This window comes from Aspergillus welwitschiae, assembly GCF_003344945.1.
Source record: "Aspergillus welwitschiae strain CBS 139.54b unplaced genomic scaffold BDQ94scaffold_1, whole genome shotgun sequence".
Taxonomy (NCBI): domain Eukaryota; kingdom Fungi; phylum Ascomycota; class Eurotiomycetes; order Eurotiales; family Aspergillaceae; genus Aspergillus; species Aspergillus welwitschiae.
In genome coordinates this window covers 505102-527077 of record NW_020798695.1, presented here as the reverse complement: position 1 = coordinate 527077, position 21976 = coordinate 505102, and the positions used below count along the sequence as shown (strand labels likewise).

Here is a 21976-nt window from a genome sequence, read left to right as displayed (position 1 = left end):
CCAGTTTTCGGTGGCCAGAACCTGGCAAGTCGCACCCCCTCGGTGGATTAAGCGACTATCGTTACCCAGACTTGCCGGTCACGGGCCAACAACAGGCAATGACAGTTGGGGTGGACTCGGACACGGGCTGAAGATTACCGAGTTGTCGCTGTGCTAAACTCTAGTGGCCCGCGGACCAGATGGTGCATGGGATGACCAGCGAATTCGATACATACAGCAACTCGATGGTTGGTGTTGGGTGTTTGAGGATGCTGACCATGACTGCGCAGGATGATTGGAATTCCGGTTGCCGCCGTCCCTGGATTTTGGGGGTCTTGATCAGGGTCCGCGGCAGGGTCAAATTGGGGTTAAGCCGTGGCATTCAGGGTCGCTTGGTGGGCAAAACAGCAGGACCCTTAGGGGTCCTGCAAGCCTTTTTTTACCTGAGGCTATACCAGCTATACCAAAATTACCGTAAAGATTCAAGGTGGATGCAACGAGGGCAAAAGTCACTGCCCTTCCTTGCCTATCCACCCAAACGCAGGCTCCAGTCTTACGGTGTGTGTGTGTGCAATCTCACGGTCTGGCCTGCATTCTTTCCCCTCGACATATTATCCACTGTCAGTCCATCGGATCAAATCACTGTCCAACGTGGGTCTTGACGTGGCGATAGGCTGGCTCTCTCCTGGGTAACCGGCAGCCAGGCCGGGATTCGACCAAGCAACATTAACTGGAAGTTGAGTGACTTGTTCGTGTGTGTGAAATTGATCGAGCAACAGGATAATTGTCTGAATGACGTATCAATAAGCATTGCGATTTACTCTGTCGGATTCTTGCGATCGGGCAGCATTCCAACTGGATTCCATGCATCTAATCAAACCCCGCCCTATCGTGTGAGGCGTCCACTGATCGATCGTTGGGCGAAGAGATCCACGGAATTCACTTCCTGTGGATTATTGACAGGCTTAGGTCCTCAGCATCACCGACAACTCAAGAGACGGTGTGGATGAGTTGGAGAGGGTACCTGAACACGATGCAGCACCCAGTACAACCTGGATGCATCTGTAAGGTACCAGGCACCGTACGGTATTGGTACCACGGCAGGCGTGATCGGCGGGGCGGTTCCAGGGATTGCGAGTCTCGACCTACAAAGCATAAACTATCTCCCATTGACTGTTCATGTTACTTGGTATACTTCTTGCTAGATGGGTATACTAACAGTCGGGCCTTATCCGAAGGTAGAAAATAAGTGGGTAATTATTGTGTTTACCGGGTCAATAAATCGAGTTCAAACCATGCTATATCGAGGTATCTATGCTGTACTCCGTATTTGCAGACGAAAGAAGGATTTGGGTTTAGACCCCAAGTGGGGTCCAATCCACCAATGACAAGCCAACCTGCAGCATCCGAACGGCAAGCTCAGGAACCGATGCTCGTCTACAACCAATCAATCGCCCCCAAAGCCAAGTGACTCCCCTGATCGACCCCCTTTTAATTTAATGAAATCCAATTACAGGTCCAACTTGATACGAAGAGGACCGTTTGATGCGGGAAAAGTGAAAAACCATGCAGAGTGAAAGGAAAGGATTGATGGTAACGAACTGAACGGTAAACTCCCCTTCTACGATCTGGGCCTGGCCTTTCTGTTCCCCCCTCTGGCTTTTCTTATTATTATCTCCTCTTTCCCCCCCGGCTCTTCCCTTCTTCTTCTTCCTCTCCCTCCCTCTTTGCTCTGCAACTGCTTTGCTCTCCTTCTCGGGTACACATCTCACTCCTTTGTGTGTGTTTGTTTCAAGGCTGAGCGTCCCCTTGGTATTGCTCGCGTCATTCATTACTTCCCAATCTACTCACTCTCTTTCATCAATCGTGTACCCTGAAACGGTTGCTTTGTTCCAAGAAAACACCTGTGATACCCATTCAGTTCAATATCTATCAACACAAACATCATGCAGCTCAAGAACTCCATGCTCCTGCTGGCCGCTTTGACGGCTGGCTCCGCTACTGCTCGCCTGCACGGCCATGAACGCCGTCACCACCACAACGACAAGCGTGACGTCGGTGATGTCGTCGTTGCTACTATCGACGGTCAAAAGGTCTCCTGGATCAACGAGTGGTCCGGTGTCGCCGCCACCACCGTCTCTGAGGCTGCCACTACTCAGGTGTCTGTTGAAGCTGCCGCCACCCAGGTCTCCGTCGCCAGCTCCGTCATCGCCTCCGTCTCGGCGGTTCCTTCTGCTTCCAGCTCTTCCGGCGCAGCCACTGCTAGCGGATCCTGCTCAAGCTGGACCGACACCCTGTCGTCCGGCGATTACTCTCGCGCCGGCTTCGGCAAGTCCACGGTTAGCAAGCGCACCACCGACGCCATCTACTACACCGGCAATGTCGGCAGCCCTTGGGGTAGCAACATCATCGAGGTCGACGCCTCGAACGCCTGCCAGTACAAGCACGTTGTCCGCATCGACGGCAGTGAGACTGATGACTGGACCGTCGTCTTCTGGAACAAGATAGGACCCGATGGAGGTCTGAACGGCTGGTACGGCAACTCTGCTCTAACCCTGACCATCAAGCCCGGTACTTCCCGCTACGTCGCCTTCGACGATGACTCTCAGGGTGGCTGGGGTGCTGCCAAGGGTGACAAGCTCCCCACTGACCAGTACGGCGGTTACTCCTGCACCTGGGGTGAATTTGACTTCGGTAACACTAGCAACGAGGGCTGGTCCGGCTGGGATGTGTCTGCCATCCAGGCTCAGAACGCTGGCCAGGAGATCCAGGGTATGAAGATCTGCGACCACCAGGGCACCGGATGCTCCAGTATCTCCAAGGCGGCCAGCAGCGTCATCAACGCCTACACTGCTGCCCTTGCTGCTGCCGATGGCATCGGTGGTTCCCTGTCCTCCGGCCCCGTCCGTCTCCAGGTCACCATCGACTTCGAATAGACGTGTCTCGTCATCGATTCGTTCAGATTTCTTTTTCTTTTCTCTTCAAATATTCCCTTCGGTAAACTTGGCTTGGGGTTAGGGTGTTTTTGTGTGTGTGCAGGCCTGCACCGGGTCCTTCGGGGTCTGTCCCTCGCAGCTGGAAGTGAGGGTTACATTGCACGTCCGACCCTTGCCGTGCTGCTAGGATCTGCTTGCTTGATACGTTCGATTGTACATACATCCATATACCACCGTGATTATTGAGTTATGAGTAACTTCAGTATACTCGATCAAGTTCTAGTGTATATTTTTAATTCTTAAACTTTATACTGTAACCGAATAAACTAAACCCCTACTCGATTTGCATATACTTGTAGAGTACTCTATGTTTCACCTAGTCCCCTAAATCATGCTTGAACTTAATTATTTAGCTGAACCCGGATCTCCTATCGCTACATCTCTATCTGCTTATGTTTCCCTGTACCTGGCTAAGTACTAGTATCTCAGACTCTGCATGCAATCACATGGGAGCTTGAGATATAACTACCTAATACTTGATATATACCTTTCATACATAGCATAAACGCACTCAATTCAAATTCGGAAAACTCAGCAAAAAATCAGAAATATAGAAGACCATGAATACATATGACCAGGATCTAGCTAGCTGAATTATTCGCTAGATTCGCTCACTTTGCTCAAGTAGTTAACTAAATACTCGAAATGGCTGGCTACTAATCAAAAATCATTGCATTACGACAACAACTACCACATTGGGAAGGTTAATGCCAATTTGTCATGTATAATCCCAATTTTAAGTCCATCATACGGTCTTTGTATCACTAATTACTTCCACCACCTGAACCCCTGTCTAGTGTGTCCCGGTTGCCTATCTAAACTGACACGCTCTGGGGCTCTTGTAGAATCTTACTTACGGGCAGTTGAGTCTATCTAATGCCAAATCATCATACAAACCCCTGCACAGAAAGGGTGGAATAACTCTACGCCTACCAGCATTACTAATAGCTGAAGAATGACATGTGCAAAGTTTGTCAATACAACATATGACTTGGCTCTAAACATGAGGCTGGAGGTGCCGAGGTTGTACGCCCCGATTAAGATGCTTGCTCCTTCATGAAAGCTCCACCAGGGATTACTGCTAATTTGTTTACCTAGGGTTCTGACCCAAAATGATGGATTGACGTATGCTAGCGGCGAAAAAAATGGGAACGGCAGGTGTCTATCTACTGTTGCAGGTGTAATGGGCTAACTGCGCTGCCCTCGTACGCCAGCAGGGTACTGTTGGCATGGACAGGCTCCAGATCGGGAACGTTATACGCCGCAGCGAGGTCGCTAGTAAAGAATCCATCCTCATCGTGGTCCTCTTTCTTGATAGTGACAAATACCCCGGGCGAGATTGGGCTCTGGATAGTCCCCTCTCGAAGGCTGTCCATATTGTATTCAAGGTCCGACTCCAACTCCTCATCAGCGCGGCAAAGCTTCTTTGTCTGACTGCTAGTTTGGACCACGCAGATCGAATGGGCCTTCCCGAAGCCTGGCACATCCGCAGGGAGACATCCGTTCGTATTGTGGATCAGGCCGACGGTTCGGCCATCGCACGAATCAGACGAATAGAGGACAACGTCATATTGGTCGTCGTGGATGTTGTCAATCTTTATGAATACTGACTGGGTAATACTGATATTCAGGCTCGTGCAAGCGCTAGGGCCCGCAAGTCGATGCACATTGAGCTCTGCGCCATTGCATTTGTCCCCCTGATATTCAAAAATTCGATAGGAGTTCACAGGCAATGAGAACGAATGCAAGGCAGCCAAGAAGAGTGGGATAGATGCCGAGGGCTTCATTTCAGGGCTTGGGAAGGGTGAGTTCTGATGAGTGCTAGTGAAGGAGAGAAGCAGAGTATTTATAGCTGCATTGACACTGCAGGGTAGCTTATGGAACAACTCAAGATGGCTATAGCCCTTGCCTTGTCTCTTACACAATATTTGAAGGTGTCGCGAGAACTGTGGAGTTGCTTCCCTTACCCCTGCACTGTGACCGAGCTATATCCACTAAACTCGATGGTAGGTTCAGGTTTTTCAGGTTCATCCCTGGCCTGTCTACGGAGTTGTCGATACTTCTTACAGTCATTCGACGTTGAAGTGCAATCATCAAATTGTTGTAGCGATACTGTGCCCCTCACCTACCCACACAGCCGTTAGCCAACCATGTTTAGGCCATAAATCAGATCGCTGGCGGAGCCGGAGGGATTCTAACCCTGTCAGTGTCTCACCTGCGTGGTATCGCATTGCACACCAAAGCACTTGGGTCCAGTTCGAGCGCTAGTCAGGGCTCACATGAGGCAGGCTGAGAGAGGCCTGCGCGTGCAACCCCCCAAAGCAATCTATCTTGGTCGAAGCTGGAACCCAAACGGTCTAACGCTTTCATCCCAGTGTGACGGTGTCTTCCTGGACAGTTCGATGGGTCTGTCATTCAGTGGACCTAATTCTTCAACTAGATCTATAACGGTAAGGTATGTGAAAGAAGTAGGCAGCTATCTCACCATCAAATTATCACCAAGTTGGGGTGTTAGCCAACAGCTAACAGGTAGATATTGCATGTATACCTTTAGAGCCGAGTTCACCTTCCAGATTCCCCATGGACATTTAACATGTGCACCCCGCATCCGGAGGATATTCCCTGTAAGGCTGGAGGCCTGAGCAACCGCTAGTCATGTAGTTAGTTAGTTGGAGAACAGGGATCCCAGACTCTCCCATATCTAGGAATCAGTCCCCTTCCCTCCCTCCCAATCTCTCCTATAATCTCTCTCTTTCTCACCATGATCTCTCCCGCAGAAGCCATCACTGCCATGTTTGGCGGGGTAGTCGCCCTGAATATACACCTCCTAATATCGAACCTCACTTCAGTCCCTCGGACTCTCTATTGCCTTTCCCTTGGCCCGACGTATGTCCTAGCTCTACAGGTGATGGTCGCGGTTTCTATTGTCCGGATGCAATGCATCATCCTGAATCAGCCAATTTAGCTCCGATCGAGGAAGATCAAGCCCTTCTCTTTCTCTACGCTATTTTCCCAATGCCGTATCTGGTGATATTGGTGAATACCAAGATTCTTCCGAAGGTGTGTGGACGTCGGTGTTAGGAGATAGGACCAACGGAAGTCGGCCAAGACGTCCAAGTCTGCCGATGGTTGGGACCGAGTGAGATGATCATGTCTTGTACTAGCCGATTCTCTCACATGTCTCCTTTAGGTTGCTTTAAATTGATCAATCTATGGACGTACCTGGGGACCATTCTATCAACACTTTCACTCTCATGGGAGGTCCTTCCCAGCCTACAGAGCATAGTATTCCTGTCTCGGAAGAAATCGCCCCTCTGCAGTAGCGTGGATTGTGGGCTCCTAGCACTCCGCATACACCTCGCTAGTACTAGGGACGGACAGGGCTCCGAAATCATACCATGCGTAGGGAGTAGGAAACGGAGATCCCAGGGGTGGCTCACAATGCGCATTGTAAGAGACTAACTCTACGTTTACAGCCCAGATCAGTCAGCCAGTCAGGAGGAGAGGTGGTGTCTGGCAGACGTACTGTTGATGTTAGTAAGTAGAGAACTCTCACATTACATGATTCAAAGTAGGTCTGTTGTTGAGGGTAGAAACTCCGCGGTATATCATCTTTCTTTGTTCCATTCAGATCAGAAGTAACACATGTTTTCTTGGTATCTATGAGCATGATACGTACGTAAGCCTTGTCTCTTGTATGACTAGTTCTCTAGACTAGGATCTGATGAAATACTATTGAGTAGATAGACAGCTAAATAGAAAGGCAGTCTGGAAGTATAAATATAAGTGACAAACCACTGCTACATGCATACCACAAATATCAATCATAGTAGAGTCTACTAGTATATCCTCTATCACTATATCTCTATCTGACCCACTTATCCCTCCAAAAATATGACTTTCCACAAGCTATGCTTATAATTGACTGTAATCCCTGGCTTCATCTCGCCATCTGGAACCACATAAAATGGGATCTTATGTAATATGCAGACTATACCATCTTTATGTGAGGATTGAAGGGGGTTGTGTTCAGATGGTGGTGGATGAGCGAATGTTCTCCTGACTATGACATGTGCAATTGATTTACTCATTATCTAAATATACGCCAAATATATGGATACTGTTGGTAGTTATAAGGCCAAGCAAGTGGGGATATTAGTATCATATATGAAGGAGTAGGAGTAGTAGGAATGATCGCATCAATTACACGATATACAGTGTACTACGCTCGGCTGGGGATTTTGGAATTCTGAGGATTCAACAGATACTGGTTTGCTAATCTTACACCTCAAAATAGGGGAGGAAATATTAATGAAACAATCTATCTAATATACACTATAGCTCACGCAGAATATTCATCGCGTCCGTTTCAAGATCTATTTCTCCTTCCCCTTCAGTTGCCACCTCAAACTCACCCTCACCTTCTCCTTCACCCTCAACCTCACCCCCCTCTTTCACAGCTTGAATAGTCTGGGTCCACCCTTTCCGAATCGACGGTTGAAGCGTAAGATACCCAACAAACGCCACAACACTCACAACAGCATACCCAACCGACAGCCACACATCCTTCGACTGTGCCGCCGCAAACGCAGACATCGTCCTGCGCTCAATCCCGCTCAGCTCCCCGTTGTCATCAATCGCCTCCTTCATCCGGTTGTTCAAACGGATATCCTTCCAGATAGGCGTCGCATCCGCAAGGGTGTTATAAAGGGTGCTTCCAATCGTAGCCAACCGAGCTCGTTGCGGTGCCTGCCAAGGCAGAATCGATGATCGTGATCTCTGATTATCATCTGTGGGAAGAGCATGCTCGAGCTCAACCACGCCGAAGATCTCCTTCCCCATTCGCTCCGTGTACGCCGTCACCTGGGGTGCCTTGCTGCGCATCGCATCCCTCAGCCAGGAGTTAGGCAGCTCCGGCACAAGTGCCAGACTTAGGTATCCCAGGGCCAGACAGTCCAGGCTCGTGGGTCCGTCCTCGCGAGTGTGCAGGAAGTATCCCTTCCCGTTAAGGATTTCCTCGAGTGGCTCGAACAGTTCCGCGGTCAACGCCTCCAGCTTGAACTGGTTCTGCTGCGCCGTCTTGCCGAGTAGGGATGAAACAGTGTCGCGTGGCTGGGGAATGAGGTTCTTGGGGATCTGGCCTGCTGCGACGGCGGCGGAGTGGTCACGTTTCCGTTGGTCTTCGATGGCTTGTATGTCCAGGGAGGAGAGGCCGAGATGTTCGGTGCGGGTTTTGGCGGCGCTGTGGAGTTTCGGAGGGAGAATCCATTGGTTGGGCCATTGGAGGATGGCGCCGTAGGAGGGAGAGGTGCAGTTGTAGTAGTTTTGGCTGGTGACGTAGAGAGAGAGGTCGAGGAGGGATTGAGCGCGGGATTCAAGGAAGGCGGAGAAGCTGTTGATGATCGGTTAGAATCTGCCTCTTCCCCCGAACATATTATATCAAGATACTGGGGTATGGGAAAGCATACGCAGTGTTGTCTGCTTTTTCGATCCCACTGAGACCCTGATCCAGGTCCCAGTCGCCGTTCGAATACTGACGGAGGTAATCGACGATATTGCGGAACCGGCTTACCCATGTTGAGCCATTTTTGAGGGCTGGTAGTTCGCCTGCAAAAAGTATAATGTTAGTCAATGCGTCATGAAGCCCACGAGCATAGAGCAGGGGCCCTCCAGAAACTAGTATTCGGAGAATAAACCACTCAGACAAACATACAAGTCGGCGACACGGAAGGATCACTGCTTGCGACGAGTACCCAGGCATCCTTGGGCACCGTCAGGGACAGATACGTGATTGCGGCGAGACATTGCGCATCAATAGACGGCAATGAAAACGCCGGACCCCAAATATGAAGTTCCAGAACCATCTTTTCCCGTCGTTGCGGCGATGGCCAGACAGATGGAGGTTGCGTTGTTGGGCCGGTGCTATCACGTGGAGATTCCGCCGGGCGGCGAGACTGGTCGCCTCAGGCTGACAGGCAACCATTCCAGCATCAACTATCTACGGCGTCTCTACTTACTCTGGAGGTATGGTATACACAATACAGAGCGGGGAGGGAGCATGTTGTGGATCTATCCCACGCATATCAGGACGTAGATAGTATCCTGCCTGATCTAGTAAGTGGTTGGTGCGACTGGCCAGTGCAACAGATACAGTACAAACAGCAAAGTAGGGGTCATCGGATATCTGAGATGATGGCATTGAGTAAATTAAATCCATGGGATTCTGGTTTCACTTTGTGTCATCAACCCCTCCTTTTAGGCGAGGGAGTCAGTCTACTGATCTACTAACTATGAGTGATTTTCTTCGCATCCGCGTCCCGATCGTAATTGATGATAGGAGAAGGGACTGGGAGTTTGAAGCTAACGGAGTACGAGGCAAGTAGTTAGATAACTAGCTAGCTAGCTATTCAGCCAAATTAACTGACTGGCGGGAGTATACGCGATACTCAAGCCACACCTACTTACACCGTTACTACTAGTAGTAGTCAACGACTAATCTAGTGGTCTACTATCTACTGGCTCCCGCACAGTTAATCAAGAGATGTCTGCAGAAGTTGAATGACAAACGCAGGAAACCCACCCATTTAGCGCTATAATTACAAGAAGAAAGTAAGATTTAATTTTACTACTTCTCTGCCATCCAATTCAGCACATGGCATGACATGCTCAATTCCGGGATTTGACAACGGCCTAATGAACTAACGCTCAGTCCCTGCTTACTTTACGGGTTAAAGGTGGGAAAATAAATAAAAAAAATAATAATAGTAAAACAAAAAAATTCAAACAGACAAGGCTCCAAGCCAGGTACATCCGAGGTCAGTTGACCTGCGATCGGACATTCGTGCTAAATCAACTAAGGTTTAGAGAACGTGGAAGACAAGAGTAGAAACAAGGCAGAAATAGTAATATGGAGCTTAGGTACCTCTTCCCACCCCCGCCACGTATACCCGTTATATCGAAAAGCGGGCAATCAAGGCACGGTTAGACACCTAGTACTAGGCAGACACACACACACACACAGGTGGGCCGCTCCTTGAGCTGGATGAGGTATGTAGATAGTAGCTCATACATACATACATACATACATACATACATACACAGTAATCAACGGAGGGAGGGATTAAATTATCAGCTTATCATTGATCAGCATTTGTTTATCGTCAGGATATCCGCATCCTTTCATCCATTCATCCATTCATCCATGGCATGGCTTGGCTTCCTACATATGCAATGCAGGTGGCATGTGGTTTGCTTGGCGGTTACGAGATTAGATTCCGTGACTTGGGTGGGAGAAGGGGTCCTGAGACGGGTCTTTTGCAACAAACAATCCATCCAGTTAGATACTACGACCAGCATAGATAGTAAGTCGGTTCCTAGTAGTAGTCCTGCGGTAGAGCCCGTCGTATCAGGTGCGCCACCCGGGCCGCGCAGGCCAGGGTGCGTACCTCGCAGAAACTATTGCATCAAGTAAGAAAAAGCAATACTGCAGCACAACTGATAAGGAACTGCGGGAGAGGCGGGTGTCTACCATTGTCCTTATTTTTCTTTTCCTCGCTTGGATCACCGTATGATCGAGTCATAATCTTGCTAAATGCCGCTATCTGATTACTCAATTCAGTGCGGTACATGCGCCAGAAGAGTGACTGGCTGGGATTGGCGCTAGAGGATGGAGGTTCTCCGTACTACAAGAGGGGGAGGGGGGATCGCAGCGCTATTTTCAGAATCCCTGCTGGGCTGGACTGTTGTTACTCCGCTGCTGAACGTTGCCCTGTGTGTGTGCGCTTCCTGTCGATCTCTTTGGGGGGGGAGGTTCCCCGCGGTCACACAGGTTACTCAAGCAATGCACCATGCAATGCTGCAATGCAGTTATCATAAGATGCTTACAGTTCTATACGTTTAGGATTGTAAGATAGGCAAGTAAATGGTAAAGAATTTGATAGTTTCATTAGCAATGTCAAAGCGCAGCCAAGAATGCGAAATGCCGCTGGGTATATTAAGTCTATTATACATGCCGTCGATTTCAGATAAAGCTCAAATCCCAAATGTGATGATAACAAAGAAAATGGTAAAAGGAAATAAAACCGATTAAGTAATTGTTGAACCCCATGTGCGAATGGGATCCAAGGTTTCTGAACAACGCATTGACATCGGTGGGGATCGTGCGATCCATGCTGCAATTGGGTTGGTCGATGAACATTACCCGAACTTGCACATGAAACTCGTATGCTCGCGAGTCTTGTCGTCATCACTTTGTTGCAGGGTCCGATTGCTGACAAGGCTGGTTGGAGATAAATGGCCCGAGAGTGGGGAACCAATAGCGAGTCACAGCATCATGGTCCCTCTTGCTCGTCGAATCCAGCCCCCCTGCAGTGCGATAGGATCTGCCGATCACTCAACAGCCGCGTGAGCTGATGCAGTGCAACGATTCGATGTCGCAATGTCAAAACGTCATTGTAGAATGGGAGCAGAGAGCGCCTGCGCGTGTTCCCGGAGAATTGTATGGAGAATTAGACACCGGCCCAGGAGAGGATTCCGTGTGGTGGTGGTAGTCAGAAAGTTCCGAAAGATGGAGAATCGAAGGTGTTGAGGAATGCGAATAAAAGGTATATAAGTGGAAAGGAGCAGAGCCATAGTGTGATGTCCCAAAAACGAAATCGTGATAACCATATGCCGAAAGGTGCAACTCCCATGTCATGAGAGACTCGAACCGGTCCACATTGTCACTGTTCCTGGCGGAGTTGGTGGGAAGGGTTGTGGTTGAACCGGTTGAGTCTGTCGGTCGTCAAGTTCATATCAAGTGAATTGCCCATTGCGTTTACTTGGGGAGCGGAGGAAGAGGGCCCTTTGGCGGGGGACCAGGGCAAGGAGGGAACTGAGAGGTAGAGCCACCGATGGAAGGCATGGTGATGTAGTTGTGGATGGTAATGGGTGATGTGCGTGGTGATGGTAGTAGTAGTAGTGGTGGTGGTAGAAAGTAGTAATAGTAATAGCGGTTGATGTAGTGTAGCACGCGAGTTGTTTGAGAGGATTGAAGTTGAATGAAACCAAGAGGATTGGAAGAAGACGAGGTCAGATGGGCGTCTAATATATACTTGAGAGCTTCCCTCAATTTTCTGTGCCCTTATTTTATTTTTATTTTTTGAAGAAAAGACCAACCGGGGTGATTGGCGCTGAACCAGAAGCAGAATAATAATAATAATCAAAAATAATAATAATGGGGACAGAATAATCAGAACGAAAAAGAAAAAATTAAAATTAAATCATAAATTCTCATAATATTTATTTTTTCCCCTTCCCTTTCCCCTGTCGGGAACAGCTGAGCTCCACCGGCCGGATAGGAGGAAACGAACTACGTCAGAATCTGACCGCGTCCTTACACTAGTGCGGTATGGTGGGCTGCCAGATGGATTCTCGATGGATGCCTCTGCTGCTGAGGCCCCAATGGGAAATCCCAGGGAAATTTTCTAGAAGCTCCTGTTGTCCCACTCCGACCGGGGACTGGGCTTCACCGCTGAGACTTTTTGCCTCCCCCTTTTTTTTCTTGGGTTCCGCAGGTCTAATTAACATGCGCATTATCGGAGCTTATTTGATGGGGTGTGGACTGATGGTGGTGCTAGGTGGGCGTCTCAATCAGAAACAAAGGGTTGGTCTGTAAGGGCGATAATGTCACAGCCGAACAAATGTGCGGGAAGAAATGGGAACCAAAAAAAAATTAGTTAGTACTCCGTAGTGAAGGAGAAACAGGATCGAAAGAAAGGAAAGAAGAAGAAGAACAAACGAAAGACACAATGTGAAATTGGGAAAGAACAAGTGAACACGAAATTGGACAAGGCAGGCATTCCTGACCCACCACAGCGTTTATCGTCCTCTCTCTCTCTCTCTCTCTCTCTCTTCATTTTCTCTACGGAGTCGTCTCTACACACCCCGTTCTGGCGGCTTCTTTTCTCACCTTTCCCATTTTGCTTTCTGGGCAAGACAGCCCATCTTTTCAGCAAAGAAAAGAAAATCCTCTGAGCGAGACGCCGCCCATGTGACTACGACTGTAGCTAAACACTAGTGCCATTTCGCTTGGTTACGTAAATTACCATGGGGGAGGACGATGACACTGACGAAGAAGCAGCAGGCATGAGTAACCTACTTTGTAATGGTTAATGAGTTAACCTTGCTATCTATGACTCAATCGAAGGGATCAATGCCACCGTTAGAGGATGCGCTTACTCCGCATCCCGACCAGGATGGTGTCCAGGCAACCTCATCCCTGAGTATGTGCAGCTGCGTTTGATAGGCTTACGAGCTTTGGGGGCTAGTCCAGCCATCCCAACACGTGCCAGTTCGTAGATCCTTTGAGGGGGAAAGAAAACTAAGAGCGTGAGAAGAGCACCAGAGGGGACAAGGTCCAGCAAGTTCGATAAGGAACCCTCCAGGATGATCCGAAGTCAAATGCGCGGCTGTTGCGCTGCCCGTCTGAAACTCGGATGCGTGTGATTTGATTCCTCACTACCACCACCACACAGACACCTTCCTAAATGTACTTCCTTTCCCCCCCAAAAGAGGGAAGATCCTACTAGCTCCAGCCAGATTGTCGGGACCTGCGGGCTTATCCTCTGACTGTATCCATCCAGTCCAAGCCACCACTCAACCCGTAGTTCTCAAGCCCAACTGACGCCTGCATCCTTCAGCCTTCCCGTCTCAGGCGTGGGTTGGGCCTTTTTTGTGAGCATGAATAGTAGCTGAGCGTGGTGAGACAGCCAGTAGTAGACAGCTGAGGAACCATGGTCCATGATTGGGATTGGTAGAGACATTCTTCCCTTTCCTTCCCTTACAGCCTTGCTCAGGGGTGAAGGAGGGAGGAGAGAGGTGATCCGATCATAACGGAAGAATGACAGGTCGTTTCATCTGTACAGGGCGGCAACTTTGTCGCAGCCAACGGGGTAGCCGCAACCTAAAGATACACACACACACACAAGACTGAGAAGAAGGAGCTTTGATGGCGTGTCCTCAGGCCGCCGCCGGAGCGATGTTTCAGGGGCTGATCACCATCGCACTACTATTCACCCACAAATGGATCGCATCGTCGGGGTTTACGTCCGCCAACGAGAACCCCGTCTCTCCTTGCAGGAAAAGTCAGGAAAAGTACCTGCGTTCGTATTGTCCGAGCTCTCAGACTTTTGGGTGCTGCCCTGAACAGTTTGAGTTCAAGAGGAGCTGTCTGTCATCCATCCTACCTCTCCCAAGGTACGGGAGCCTCGGGAAGCGATTGGAATCTGGTAATTCCGGGCTCTTCCATTTGACGGGCATCTCGGCTGACACCCATCCATTCCATTCATTCCATCCATTGTGGCTGATGGCCCTTGCCTAGTCTTGGCTGTTGTGGTTTGCTATTGTTGCTGTAAGGCTGCCCTCCTATCGTCCCTGATCCATAACTATTAGACTTCACATAATCTCATAATTACACATCCTATACTCCGTACACGTACCATACCAATTAATGGTCACTGACTGGCTCGCCATCTTCCCGTCCGTCCCTGCAGCTTGAGAGAACTAATTGAAACTAATCTCCCACACCAGCTGACTTGGGTGTACTCTCTTATGCAATGCAACGCTCATCAGGTCCAATCCGGTTTGACTTGATTTAATGTTGAATGAGTTCATTAAATGAACCAGTAGCCATCCACCAATCTCACCCCCATGAAGTCCTGGCGTGCAACCGGACTAGCAGCACCCGCTTCATGAGCAAATATCTAATGAGGATGCGCGGCGTCACGCCAGATCATCTGCAGATGGGACGTGGCCCGGGGTGCAAAGTATACGGTAACAGGAAGGGAGAAACGATGATCCTGCACGTCAATCGATTGCTGCATCGACTCATCGGTCGATCCATCGAGATGCGGGTTGCGTTCTCGCGTCGATGATTTGATCCGGTCGCTGGCTTCTCCGCCGACAATTTTCGTTACCCACGGCCGCTAGAGAGATAGGCCGGCGCCTAACAGGATACTAACAACCCCGGCCTGCATCAAGTCGTCCTCAACGACTTACTTCTTTGGCGTAGTGTGCAGCTGTTAGCGCCGCTGCATGCATGACCACCGACTGAGACTTGAGAAGGACAAGGCAGGTTTTCGCCAGTCCCAGCAGTAGCATCGTGAGCTACGGCGTTCTACTGTATTCTACTAATTTTACCCGGTCGGTGGTGATGGCCGCCTGACGCAAGAGATCCCGCGCGCTTCCGGTGGATATATGGTTCATTTTCCCTTTTCTATTAGGTATCGATTATCTCCCAGCAGGTTTCCTGAGCAATCCGGATCAGTCATAATCACCAGCTTTGCCACTTCCTGATTCTGCCAGATCACATGGCTCTTATCCATTTGGGACGCCGGGGCAGAGAAGGCCAAAAAAAACACATGGCAAGAAGAGAAGGATGTTGACAGAGTGGATCCCAGTTCCAAGAGAACGAAATGAGATCCCCACTGTTGGGGGTGTTCATTCCGCGCCGTTGGTGTGGTGAAAACTGGATCGCAGCCATTGATGGCTGGTCTCAGTGCGGAGGCAGGGTGATTCACGCCAATTTCGTCAAACTCCTCCTCGGCAAACTCCTACAGCAGTCCTGGACAGATTGCTATAGTAGTGCAAAAAGTGGGGAATGGGTACACATGATACACCACACTCACTAAACCTTTGTCATACTTACGCGCTTTTCTCTCGTTCGGCCTATGTTGTCGTACATCCCGGGCAGTTTCCCGCCTCAGTTTTTGGTCCCTGCGGGTGAGTGGATGTAACGCAGCAATGCGTTAATGCAGGTACTATGCATCTTACTGCATCCTCGACTATCACAATCACCGTGACGCCTCCAGTCTGCAATATTCAATAGTCCGACTGCAGGAGTTTGCCCGCGCCGATGTAGGCAAGATCGGAATTTCGCAGCAGGACTCCGTGCGGCGTACATATCTAGTGAAGATCAACATCAGGGAATTCTCCGCTCTGTGGAATGGTACTGACTCTTCCAGAAACCGTCGCCATCCATGGTTCACCGCTCCTCCGTCGCACAGTGCTCGTCCACTGTCCCACAGCTTGCGTTCAAACTCTCAACAATCGCTCCCGCTCTGTCACTAATTTCGGACTAAAGGCCACTAATTATGATACGAACTTGCTACTTTGTTCTAGTCAGCAGCCGGTCGTAGCACCGCCTTGGACGCCGCCGGTTTCACTACAACGGCTGGTCCACTTGCTCCCACCAACTCTGTTGCGGGAAACCACAGCCCATCGAATTCTATCCCAGCCTCTTTCGGCACACAGACATTGGTTATCGGTTGGCTGTGTGGCATCACCTTATCTCCTTCCGGATGGGCACTTGCAATTACTGCGGTCCTGGGTAGTGGCGTGGATTTCTATACAGTACTTAGGATACCGTGTCTTAGGACCCATGTTGATCACGATTTTCAATAGCACCCTTATGGTTCGACTACTCCCTGTTGAACCCCGCAGCGGGATCGGATCTCACGGGCGGCTGGCTACGGTTTTCTCGAATACCTCAAGCAAGGCAACAACACAGGCAACATAGGTTCAACCTCAGTCACAATTCTTTCGGCATTTTTCCTCGCGGTGTCCTGCCTCTTTAGGCAACTCTCAAGCAGCTAGAAAGGGCTGTATCTATCGAGAGGGTCTTTTCTACAACTTTTGCATGGAAAAGTCCTCCTTACCGTGGAACATGGATCCCAATTTTATCAATGTCGGTCAATCCTACTCCACAGTACGGAGAACTCCGCCCACTACCTTAGTCGGAGAAAAATTTTGTTTGGACCTGCCCTTTCCTTCCTCGACTGACGTCAAGATTCGGCTACTCTCCATTGGATCCGGTGCAGGGTTTTGCTTAGCCACGCGAGATTATTAATGTTTGCACGCCAATTACTGGGCCATTGTTCCATGCTTCGGAAGGCATCTCCGCAAAAGGGCGGACAGGGCGCTTCTGAAAGAAAACGGTGAACCAAATCCCGGTCCTCGTTTACTCTAGTGTTGGGGTAAATATAAACGACACGGCAATATCTCGGTACTTTGACTCTTGGCAAGACAATGAAGCAGAAGCCATTTGGGACGCGTCTGCTCAATCTAAAACGCCATTCTGTCCCCTGTTTTCAGATATATCACGGAGTCGCAAGCTGTCAATCTGGAAGTCAACGTGAAACAACCCCTGTACATCAGTATGTTATGCGCCAGGATCATGGCTTATGCAGCAAGCCGAAAGTCTAAATGACCCTCACATATGTATGTGCTGCAGTGCACATCCATGCGGCATGGTGTTCCTGTTCCAACGGCGAGTGCCCCGCAAGAGGCTCCCAGGGACCGACTGAGTTTTGACAGTAGGGGCCAGTTGCGACGCGGCCGCGCACTGTAGACGTGGTCTTCTGCGCGAAATGGGCGAGACAGTCAGGTTCCTTGGAACCCGGTGTTACACAGAACCTAATTCAGATAACGGCCAGCATCCGAATCAGGCCGTCGCACACCACTGTTTCGTCACCTCACTGGAAACTCGAACCTAAAGATTATTTTCGGCCGGACTGGTCTCGACTCCAGCTGATGTTGTCCAGGCAGGCCGCCATCGCACCAGGTGGCACAGCAATTTGCAAACACGTCCGCAGGACGATCGTTCGATCCTTTTTCACCTGGATGACATTCAATCTTCATCACGCGCACGAGCATTCTGCAACTCATAATATGCGACCGTTGGACCACACCATGCGTTATGCAGGAATCAAACGATCATGGTAGCGCTACATATGGTTGCATCTTATGACGAAGCATCATCCCCGTTCCACGCGGCGTGTGCAAGTCTTGCAATACTGCAACGTATTGCAGGCAGCTTCGAAATTATTCTTCAGGCAGATCGCCTTGCGCCTGGGTTGATATCCATTCCTCCATGAGGACCTGACGACCAGGTTCTGCCGTGGCAGCTCTTGTTCCCGTCTTGTCACCTTTCCGCGTGACAAGCAGACACAGCACCCAGCCGTAGATATTGAATCCCTCGTAGTTGGTCCTGAAGCGCATCTTCTTGTCATCGCCATCATCTGCATCTCGCGATAGCGTACCATCATCCTTCCTCCGCTTCGATGTACGCTGCCGCTCCGGCGAGTCATCAGACTGCCCATCAGCATCATCCCGCTGACGTTTCGCCCCCGCGCCATCATCATCACTAGTCGCCTGTGGAATATCCCGCATCTCCAAACCCTCTCCTTCATCATCACTCTCAATCAATATCCCAGCCCCAGCCCCACCAGGACCAGACCCTGTCCCCCTACCCACAGCGTAGCCCCCCTCATCCTCGTCAAATTCCTTGTGCCTTGTAAGAAGCGAATGGCGCGTCCTCGACTCGCGCAAAAACAACGCAACTTCGAATTCCTCTGCACGAATTGCATGATCAGCCATTCTCCTCTCCCTTCTAAAGCGAACCAAGCACCATAATATCCAAAGAATAAACATGAATCATAATAGATTATAGCTTACCTTCAGAGATAACATCTTTCACCGGCTTCCCCTTCTTCTTCGCAAATAACCGCTCATTCTCCTCGCGTAGTTTGGGCAGCACGAGCGGCCGGATCGCTGCGAATACGCGTGGAAGCACGGCGTCACGCGCGTTCAGGAGCCACCGTATATCGGACGGGTTCTCGAGGTAGATTCGGCATTCGAGGACTGTGTATTTGCTGATCCGGAGGTAGCGGCGGATGGGCGCCATGCTTACGCTTGGGTAGTTGGTTGGTGGGTGGTATGTCGCGAGAGAGCGGTGGGTAGATTGGGAATCGAGCGGCTGGGAGATTCTTGTTGTTGTCAATGGTAGAGGATGCGGGGATTATGTGAGTGAGGAGTAGAGGAAAGTGGCGTATGGTCTGATATTGTGGTTGTGATGTTAGAAAGTAAAGTGGGTGGATGGGTGTCAATCAGTGACGTTACCTGGGGTGCCGCGGGCAGTGACCGCCAAGCTTAGGTTAGCTGCGGTGCGGTGCGGGATCAACTATGGGCTGGCTGTTATGTTAGCCTCCGAACCAACTGGTCAATTTGTATCTCGACGTGGCTTAGCTGGTTTGTGCTACTTGCAGGGGTATTGAGCTTGGCTTTATTATGTTCTTTCGTTTTCTTTTGGGGTGGATCATATGATTTTTACAACTCTTACTTCTCGGTTTACTATACAACTGGTGGCTGAAGTAAATGGAGTGCAGGCAGGTTTCGGCCGAAACCCATTCGGTTGATTGTTATAGTGGCTGCTTGCGGTGGGTATCTGGTGATTCTTGCATGGAAGTATAGTATACTGTATCTTCCTGTAGGGATTGAGTAGTTGTTGTGGCTGGTGCTGTTACTTGGATGGTTGCGATTGAGATCTCGCTTTCGTTTGCTTCGTCGGGAATTTCCGGCTTTTTGAAGCTGAAGGTTGATAGATATTCATTCCTAGTAAAGAGCATGCGATGGAGGTATAGATGCTTTATGATTAATATTCCAATCAACCGTGCATGTACCTGATATATAGGAAGGTAGAAGCGTATGTCTCTATACCCTGCTGTATGCGATTCCATGCACCGGTAATATCTCTCTGTTCTCCAGGGATTTTTTAGATGGTCTCTGTCCTGTTCTTCCCTGGTCCGTTGTTAGTTACCAGGTTAGCAATCTCAGTGATTCCATGCTTATCCCTGATGGACGCTCCATAGTCGATAGAGGCTATGGTTGAGGGGTGAACAAATGCAGCGAAGTATTCACCTTTTCTCTAGCCGTTATGTTAACAAAACTCATTTAATTTAACTTTGACTTGTTCTCAGGTAGGGATAAACATCTTTTAAGAACGTAGCAATCTTCTAGCTGGATGCGTCTGTATAGTAGGTAGGGGTAGCGCAGGTTTGTGTTGTTTTGGTATTCTGAATTCGAGATTATTTTATCTATGATCAACTCTATCACTCTATGGTGAGAGGATATCGACGAAGAATATCTACTAGGAGGATCTTGGATCTAGCTGGTGCATTCCTGCTCGGATTCTTCCTTCCATGCGGTTGGTGTCATCGTCAGTGGTTGTAATGGAGGCAGAATGTCGTAAATATCGCGTAGGTTGCCTGCAAGCCGACCAGTTGTATGATCTGGGAATGCAAAAGGCAGTCACGCTATTGTGGCTGTCTAAGATGTTGTTAGTCTATAGCACTCCGATCATGTATCATGTAGTGTGAAGTACAACGTTCCCATAACTGACTGGGGTATGTCATAGATTTCGACACAATCGAATGTACTTTGTATTGTAGAAAGGCATATACTGAGCTGCAAAGAATATTAAATCCTGGAATGGTCTTTAATAACTGACCGAAACGTGGTATCGGAACTTCAATGGCTGCAGGTAATGCAAATATAAAGTACTAAGTGGATAGTAAGGGTCTAGTATATAGTTCAGCAAAGTCCAACCCGACCACGTCCCTGGATGACCCATCTGATTAACGCCCAAAGGACCCCTGCATCTATATATATATATATATTAAAAAATAACAATCAAGTATCATCATCATCTCCATATCGAGGTATAATCAAACCTCGACAGCTCAGTCGGACATGCAGAATGTATAGACGTCACATGACACCGCGTATCGCTCGCGTTTCCCCGAGTCGACGGGCTGCAGCTTCTGGACCCCTCAGCATCAACAACAACACAATCTCCATGGATACTTCGCAATGGATCCTATCCTAGATGGGCTCAATTCCGCCCAGACAGCCGCCGTAGCGTCTCCGGCCCCCATCCTCCAGGTCCTCGCTCCCCCCGGCTCAGGAAAGACCAAGACCCTGACCGCACGCGTCGCGTACCTGCTCGCGCACCATGGCTACCGACCACAAGATGTCATCTGCTGCACATTTACAATCAAAGCTAGTCGGGAGATGAGGGAACGGCTGGCAAAGCTGATCGGCGATGAGTTACAGAAGAAGCTGATTCTGGGAACGTTCCATTCGATATGTCGGAGATACTTGGTAACGTACGGGTATTTGATCGGGTTGAAGAAAGGGTTTGGTATTGCGGACTCGGGGGATAGTTTGGCGATTATCAAAGTATGTGGTCTGGGTTACATGGTCGTGGTGCCTGTGTCGGTTACTGACTTCTACAGAGGATCGTCAAGCGATTACAGGTTGGAATCCAGCCTAATGCAGCGAGGGCGAGGATATCACACCAGAAAGCTCATGGAGTTAGCCCGGATGAGCTGGCAGCGAAATTGAACAAAAATTCAAAGGTTCTGGAGCAGAGAGAGTTTGTTCAGGTATATCGTGAGTATGAGGCAAATTTGGCAGCATCAAATTTGCTGGACTACGATGATCTACTTGTACGCTGCGTGGAACTGCTCAGGAAGCATCCGCAGTGTGTATCGAACGTTCAAGCTGTTCTGGTTGATGAGTTCCAAGATACGAACCATATCCAGTATGAGTTGATGAATTTGTTTGCGTCCCAGAATCAGCGGATCACTGTCGTTGGGGATCCGGATCAGAGTATCTACGGTTTCCGATCTGCGGAGATCAAGAATCTGGGGCGTATGCAGCAACTATATAAGGATACGTCGATTATCTTGCTGGAGGACAATTACCGTTCGTCAGGGTGTATTCTGAGCTCGGCTCAAGATGTCATCGAACAAGATTCATCACGGCCGGCAAAGAAGCTGCAGCCGACGCACAGCTTGGGCACTATGCCTGTCCTGCGCAAGCTGCCTAACTCGGAGTCGGAGGCCCTCTGGATTGTTCTGGAGATCAAGAGGTGCATTGCATTGACTGGGAAGCTTGTGAACTATTCGGACTTTGCGATACTGCTTAGGTCGGCCGCTCTCTCTCGTCAAATCGAAGCCCAGATGGGAAAACATGGAATTCCGTACCGGATGGTTGGTGGCCTGAGGTTCTTCGACCGAGTGGAAATCAAGTTGCTCCTGGACTATCTTCGAGTGATTAGCCAGCCGGGTAACACCGATGCTCTCTTGCGCATCATAAATGTGCCGTCTAGAAAGCTCGGTGAT

General features: G+C 49.5%; 8 protein-coding genes across 8 annotated transcripts; 3 read left to right on the top strand and 5 right to left on the bottom strand.

The window, feature by feature from the left end:
• The first annotated feature begins 1697 nt into the window (after positions 1-1697).
• On the top strand, positions 1698-3218 carry aspf4 (allergen Asp F4). Its single transcript, XM_026764069.1, has one exon. The coding sequence runs from the start codon at positions 1926-1928 to the stop codon at positions 2913-2915; it is 990 nt and encodes a 329-aa protein (XP_026632166.1). The 5' UTR covers positions 1698-1925; the 3' UTR covers positions 2916-3218.
• Positions 3219-4141: 923 nt separating this feature from the next.
• On the bottom strand, positions 4142-4762 carry BDQ94DRAFT_164910 (uncharacterized protein; the record flags this gene model as incomplete). The annotated part of the gene is made up of 1 exon (XM_026770147.1): positions 4142-4762. The coding sequence occupies one exon, from the start codon at positions 4760-4762 to the stop codon at positions 4142-4144; it is 621 nt and encodes a 206-aa protein (XP_026632165.1).
• Positions 4763-7226: 2464 nt separating this feature from the next.
• BDQ94DRAFT_132474 (mitochondrial import receptor subunit) lies at positions 7227-8862 on the bottom strand. Its single transcript, XM_026764068.1, has 3 exons — positions 8689-8862; positions 8444-8582; positions 7227-8367 (listed from the first exon to the last, which is right to left on the bottom strand). Exons 1-3 carry the CDS (start codon positions 8837-8839, stop codon positions 7311-7313), a joined length of 1347 nt encoding a protein of 448 aa, XP_026632164.1. The 5' UTR covers positions 8840-8862; the 3' UTR covers positions 7227-7310.
• Positions 8863-10392: 1530 nt separating this feature from the next.
• BDQ94DRAFT_132471 (uncharacterized protein) lies at positions 10393-10945 on the top strand. The gene has a single exon (XM_026764067.1). The coding sequence runs from the start codon at positions 10602-10604 to the stop codon at positions 10848-10850; it is 249 nt and encodes an 82-aa protein (XP_026632163.1). The 5' UTR covers positions 10393-10601; the 3' UTR covers positions 10851-10945.
• A 1321-nt stretch (positions 10946-12266) lies between these two features.
• BDQ94DRAFT_132468 (uncharacterized protein) lies at positions 12267-12924 on the top strand. Its single transcript, XM_026764066.1, has one exon. The coding sequence runs from the start codon at positions 12364-12366 to the stop codon at positions 12628-12630; it is 267 nt and encodes an 88-aa protein (XP_026632162.1). The 5' UTR covers positions 12267-12363; the 3' UTR covers positions 12631-12924.
• Positions 12925-14716: 1792 nt separating this feature from the next.
• Positions 14717-15113, bottom strand: BDQ94DRAFT_164908 (uncharacterized protein; the record flags this gene model as incomplete). The annotated part of the gene is made up of 2 exons (XM_026770146.1): positions 14717-14938; positions 15012-15113. The coding sequence occupies 2 exons, from the start codon at positions 15111-15113 to the stop codon at positions 14717-14719; spliced, it is 324 nt and encodes a 107-aa protein (XP_026632161.1).
• Positions 15114-17784: 2671 nt separating this feature from the next.
• BDQ94DRAFT_2121 (uncharacterized protein) lies at positions 17785-18985 on the bottom strand. Its single transcript, XM_026775239.1, has 3 exons — positions 18912-18985; positions 18468-18847; positions 17785-18364 (listed from the first exon to the last, which is right to left on the bottom strand). Exons 2-3 carry the CDS (start codon positions 18694-18696, stop codon positions 17835-17837), a joined length of 759 nt encoding a protein of 252 aa, XP_026632160.1. The 5' UTR covers positions 18697-18847; positions 18912-18985; the 3' UTR covers positions 17785-17834.
• Positions 18986-19030: 45 nt separating this feature from the next.
• On the bottom strand, positions 19031-19861 carry BDQ94DRAFT_132463 (uncharacterized protein). Its single transcript, XM_026764065.1, has one exon. It carries the CDS (start codon positions 19526-19528, stop codon positions 19211-19213), a length of 318 nt encoding a protein of 105 aa, XP_026632159.1. The 5' UTR covers positions 19529-19861; the 3' UTR covers positions 19031-19210.
• Positions 19862-21976: the final 2115 nt, after the last annotated feature.

Coding starts and splice junctions, on each gene's coding strand:
- aspf4 (XM_026764069.1), top strand. CDS start 1,926: ATGCAGCTCAAGAACTCCATGCTCCTGCTGGCCGCTTTGACGGCTGGC.
- BDQ94DRAFT_132474 (XM_026764068.1), bottom strand. CDS start 8,839: ATGGTTCTGGAACTTCATATTTGGGGTCCGGCGTTTTCATTGCCGTCT. Junction 8,583..8,688: donor TCCTTCCGTGTCGCCGACTT/GTATGTTTGTCT, acceptor TACTTTTTGCAG/GCGAACTACCAGCCCTCAAA. Junction 8,368..8,443: donor GAAAAAGCAGACAACACTGC/GTATGCTTTCCC, acceptor GATCATCAACAG/CTTCTCCGCCTTCCTTGAAT.
- BDQ94DRAFT_132471 (XM_026764067.1), top strand. CDS start 10,602: ATGCGCCAGAAGAGTGACTGGCTGGGATTGGCGCTAGAGGATGGAGGT.
- BDQ94DRAFT_132468 (XM_026764066.1), top strand. CDS start 12,364: ATGGTGGGCTGCCAGATGGATTCTCGATGGATGCCTCTGCTGCTGAGG.
- BDQ94DRAFT_2121 (XM_026775239.1), bottom strand. CDS start 18,696: ATGGCGCCCATCCGCCGCTACCTCCGGATCAGCAAATACACAGTCCTC. Junction 18,365..18,467: donor GAAAGATGTTATCTCTGAAG/GTAAGCTATAAT, acceptor CAATTCGTGCAG/AGGAATTCGAAGTTGCGTTG.
- BDQ94DRAFT_132463 (XM_026764065.1), bottom strand. CDS start 19,528: ATGGAATCGCATACAGCAGGGTATAGAGACATACGCTTCTACCTTCCT.